Source organism: Lactuca saligna, chromosome 5 (assembly GCF_052625555.1).
Source record: "Lactuca saligna cultivar CGN05327 chromosome 5, ASM5262555v1, whole genome shotgun sequence".
Lineage (NCBI taxonomy): Eukaryota > Viridiplantae > Streptophyta > Magnoliopsida > Asterales > Asteraceae > Lactuca > Lactuca saligna.
This window is the reverse complement of record NC_136421.1, coordinates 166,707,807-166,712,194: the sequence shown is the minus strand read 5'-3', so window position 1 is coordinate 166,712,194 and position 4,388 is coordinate 166,707,807. Positions and strand designations below refer to the sequence as shown.

Sequence of the window (4,388 nt, the reverse complement as noted above, 5' to 3'; positions counted from 1 at the left end):
ATAATAGAAATTGTTCAAATGGTCCACAATCGTTCATATGTTGGGAGTAGATATGAATGAAGATTGTCATGAATTGGAGTGTAGAATGTCTAAATGGTGTTAGACATAGCAAGGGTTGCTGCAACGTTCATGAGTGCTTATGAACTGGTTTTGAGCATTGGAATAAACCCGCGCTTGCTGGAATCACCTTATGGAATATGATATAAAAGGTGATCGCAAGACGATAATATCATATAGTCTTAAAACCTAGATATATGGTTTATTATTTGTTAATTGATTGTACATTGATAATGCGAAAACGCATCAGTAACTTGGTGTTATAAAACGCATTGTTGTGTATAGTTGGTTAATGAATAAGTAAATGCATATAAGTCGAAGTTTATCTGTAACTTTTATCTAAGAAGGTAAAAGCGATATCTCGGCCGCTCGATGATTTGATTTGACTTATGTGTCGGGCCCGGTCAGAACTGAATTGATGTGTTTGATTAAGTTCTATGTCAAATAAATCGGAAATCGAGAAACCTAAATGCTTGACTAACCATTCCATAGGATTGTCGGCATGATATCTAACAGAGGACTGTACGATCCCTTATCTAAAGGACAAGATTGATTAGATCAGAGTTGACAGCGTCTTTGAGAGCTACGATTGCAAACCGAATTGTACTTGTATAGTTACTAGACTTATCCAAGTGGGAGACTGTTGGAATAGTGTCTAAGGCTGCAACTATATTAGGCAAGTATTTGATCCGGTTGTGCATGGTCCTTTTGGGTTGCCTTCACCATAGCAACTTGATGGATGATTTGTTAAAAGAGAGTAAATATTATAAGGAATAATATATGGCTATTTGATTAATATAAGTCATAGATTAATTGGAATTAATTTGGTGACTTAAAGAGATTAATTAAATAAGAGGGTATAAACTGTCAATTGTTTGATAGTTACACTTTAGACTATAAATCCTTATCCTAGATAGGATGGACAATTTCTAGGGCTTGGATAAGCCAAAATCGTCCATAGGGTTATCAAGGAAAGGATATGGATCAACTTAAAGTCTAAGTTATCCAGTTAGGGTTAAAGTTGTAATCCTTAAGGAGTCTACAAGTATAAATAGACCCTAGGGGTGAGGGAATTACACACACCATCTAAAGTAGAGATACTCTGGCCGAATTCCTGCCCTCTCCTCTCTCCTAAATCATCTTGCTTGCTATTGGTGTTTGTAAGCCATTAGAGGAGTGACATTTGTGACTCTAGAAGCTCCAAGACAACAAGATCAACAAGGAATCCAAAGGTATGATTCTAGATCTATTTCAATGTTGTTATTTAACTTAATTACCCATTAGAAGTCTTGGATTCAAAGCATGTTTAATTAGAAAGCCTAGATCCAAGCATTAGGGTTTTGCATGCGCACATAGGAAAGTTCTTATGGCTAAAACCCATCAAGAAGAACCATTGCAAGCATAATCTCAAGCTCAATCCCATTCTTTGGTTCAATCAAATGTACGAACAAAGAAGGATATAGCATGGGAACATGTTACTCAAGTCGTTGATGAGCAGGGGAAAAAGGCATGGATATGTAATTTTTGTCAAAAAGTTATAGGTGGTGGTGGAATAAACAGGGTTAAGAAACATATTGTTGGTATTAAAGGTGAGGTAGTAGCATGCCCAAAAGTTAGTCCAGATGTGCGGTTTACTAAGCAAGGGAACTTGAAAGAGACTGCCCAAAAAGAAAAAGAAAAACGTACCACTAGTGTTACTATCTTGGATGATGATGAAGAGATGGAGGAAGCAGAAATGTCAACTGTGAAAAGGGAAAAAGGAAATCTACTTCAAACTTGCATCCATTTTTTACGAAAGGTATAAATGATCCTTCCCAACCCACTATCAAATCTGCAATGCAAAGTAAGGCAAAAATACATGATGTGGATTTAGCTATTGCTATGTGGTTTTATGATGCATTTATACCTATGAATGCTTGTAACTCTCCTTTTTTTCAACTTATGGTAGATAAAATAGCAAGTATTGGTTATGGGTACAAAGCACCTAATTATCATGCTCTGAGGTCGCACAATTATAAGTGATGGGTGGAGGGATGTTTCACAACGACATTTGATTAGTTTCTTTGTTTATTGTCCAAAAGGGATATCATTTCTTAAATCTGTTTATGCATCTGATATAGAGAGCAATGCTACAAATTTGTGTAACTTGTTTCCTGAGATTGTTGAAATGGTAGGAGAACAAAATGTGGTGCAAATGGTAACTAATAATGCTGCTAATTACAAGCTTGCTCGTACTAAGTTATGTGAAAGATATACTTCTATTACTTGGTCTCCATGTGCGGCGCATTGTCTTAATCTTGTATTAAAGGATCTTTCAGAATTGGATAATGTGAAAAGTTTGGTCAATCTTGCATCGAGGGTTACTATTTTGTTTGTAATCATAAGTGGACCTTGAATTTGTTAAGAAAAAGACCCGGTTGGAAAGAAATTATCCGTCCAGGTGCTACTCGGTTTGGTACCGTGTTCATTGCATTGCAAAGTTTGTATAACCATAAAGAAGATTTACAAGCAATGGTCATATCTAATGAGTTTAAGAAGATGTTGAAAGTGGGAAATGCGGTTGAATGTAAACAATTGTCTTGAATGAAATCTTTTGGAAGAATTGTTTGATTACATTGAAAGTAATGACACCTTTGTTAAAGCTTTTGCGGTTGTGTGATTTGGATGAAAAACCTGCAACTGGTTATGTTTACGAGGGAATGCGTCGGCCAAGAAGAGGGATTAAGTAATTGCTTAAGAAGAAGAAGGAATTATATAGGCCTTACACTAACATAATTGATAGTTGTTAAGATAGGATGTTAAGAAAAAGTATTTATTGTGCGGCTTATTGGTTGAATCCCGTTTTTCAATATGATCATGCAAATCTTTGTAAGAAGAATGAGATGTTTTAAGGCGTTCTTGAAATGGTTGAGAAGATTTTTAAAGGTGATGACGTTTTAAATATTACATTGAATTTAGGCAGGTTTTGTGATGCTGAAGGTACCTTTGGTAGATCTAGTGTTTCTCGTAATCTTACTCGTCCAGGTATGATTTAAATTTAATTTGTTATTATTATATATAAAATATTGTATTTTCTAATATATTTGCTAACTATATCTTTTGTAGATGAGTGGTGGAAGTTATTTGGCGGAGATATTCTGGTTTTGCAAAAGTTTTCTATTAGAATATTAAGTCAAACGGCATCTTCTTCTGGTTGCGAACGTAATTGGAGTGTATTTGAAAGGATTCACACGAAACGGAGAAATAGATTGGAACATCAAAGGGTAAATGATCTTGTATTTGTTCATTACAACTTGCGTTTACAAAATAGGTATGGTATCCTGCTAAGATATACTATCCTATAAAATGATCAAGTTATATTTGAGATTTTTTGTGAATGTTTTTGTAGATTGAAGGTTAATATGAGGTCTTACGATCCTGTTGACTATGAAAATATTGATAAGATACGATTTTGGGTGGTTGAAGAAGAGCGCAAAGGAGAACTTAATTATGATAATTTGGAAAATATGTTTGATGAGTAAGAGCTTGAACCGGCTTCTGAATCACAAGGTGGCCATGTTGATAATGAAGTTGATAGTGAATTTCAGTTACTAAGTGACTGCGAGATTGATGCTTATAATACTTCAATTTCTCAAGATCCACGATTTGGTTTGGTCGTAACATGTTTGGATTTGTCTACAATTTTGTTTTCTTTTGTTATTCATACTCTATGTGGTTATTTGTTTTGTTGTATTTAGGTTGATCTATGACATGTTATTAATACTCTATGTGGTTGTTTGTTGTGTTTAGATTGTTTGTTGTGTTTAGATTAAACTTTGTTGACAACAAATTATTAGCATTATATGTCTATGTAGTATGCAGGACAATAAAAATATATAAAAATAGAAAAAAACCATAAACCGGATTGACCCGGCGGTTGAATCGTTTGAACCGTGAACCGGTGATCACACCGGATCAACTAAAAACTTGGTTTTAAAACATTGCTTTTCCCATATATTACACAAATTAGACAACAAACTCATAGTATATATATATATATATATATATATATATATATATATATATATATATATATATATATATATATATATATATATATATATATATATACACTACCAAATTCATTATTTTAAACTACAAAGTACAAAGAATTTAACAGCCATTAGTTCTCACAAACCAAAACCACACTCAAACAAAACATGTGCAATGTTAAGTGTTGTTCAATGTTAAAATGAACACTCAAACAATATACAAAAAAAAAAAAAAAAAAAAAAAAAAAAAAAAAAAAAGAAATTCAACACGCAAACACCTCCATATTTATTTCTGTCTGC

General features: G+C 33.5%; 1 protein-coding gene across 1 annotated transcript; it reads left to right on the top strand.

Moving 5' to 3' along the window:
* Positions 1 to 1,893: 1,893 nt before the first annotated feature.
* LOC145045931 (uncharacterized) lies at positions 1,894 to 3,578 on the top strand. Its single transcript, XM_078994220.1, has 6 exons — positions 1,894 to 1,975; positions 2,139 to 2,398; positions 2,443 to 2,623; positions 3,016 to 3,081; positions 3,163 to 3,367; positions 3,446 to 3,578. Exons 1-6 carry the CDS (start codon positions 1,894 to 1,896, stop codon positions 3,576 to 3,578), a joined length of 927 nt encoding a protein of 308 aa, XP_078850346.1.
* Positions 3,579 to 4,388: the final 810 nt, after the last annotated feature.

What these genes read in the sequence shown, in the direction of transcription:
- LOC145045931 (XM_078994220.1), top strand. Translation starts at nt 1,894, where the DNA reads ATGCAAAGTAAGGCAAAAATACATGATGTGGATTTAGCTATTGCTATG. An exon ending in AGTGGGAAATGCGGTTGAAT is followed by an intron (nt 2,624 to 3,015) that starts GTAAACAATTGT and finishes CATTGAATTTAG; the next exon opens with GCAGGTTTTGTGATGCTGAA. An exon ending in TCGTAATCTTACTCGTCCAG is followed by an intron (nt 3,082 to 3,162) that starts GTATGATTTAAA and finishes TATCTTTTGTAG; the next exon opens with ATGAGTGGTGGAAGTTATTT.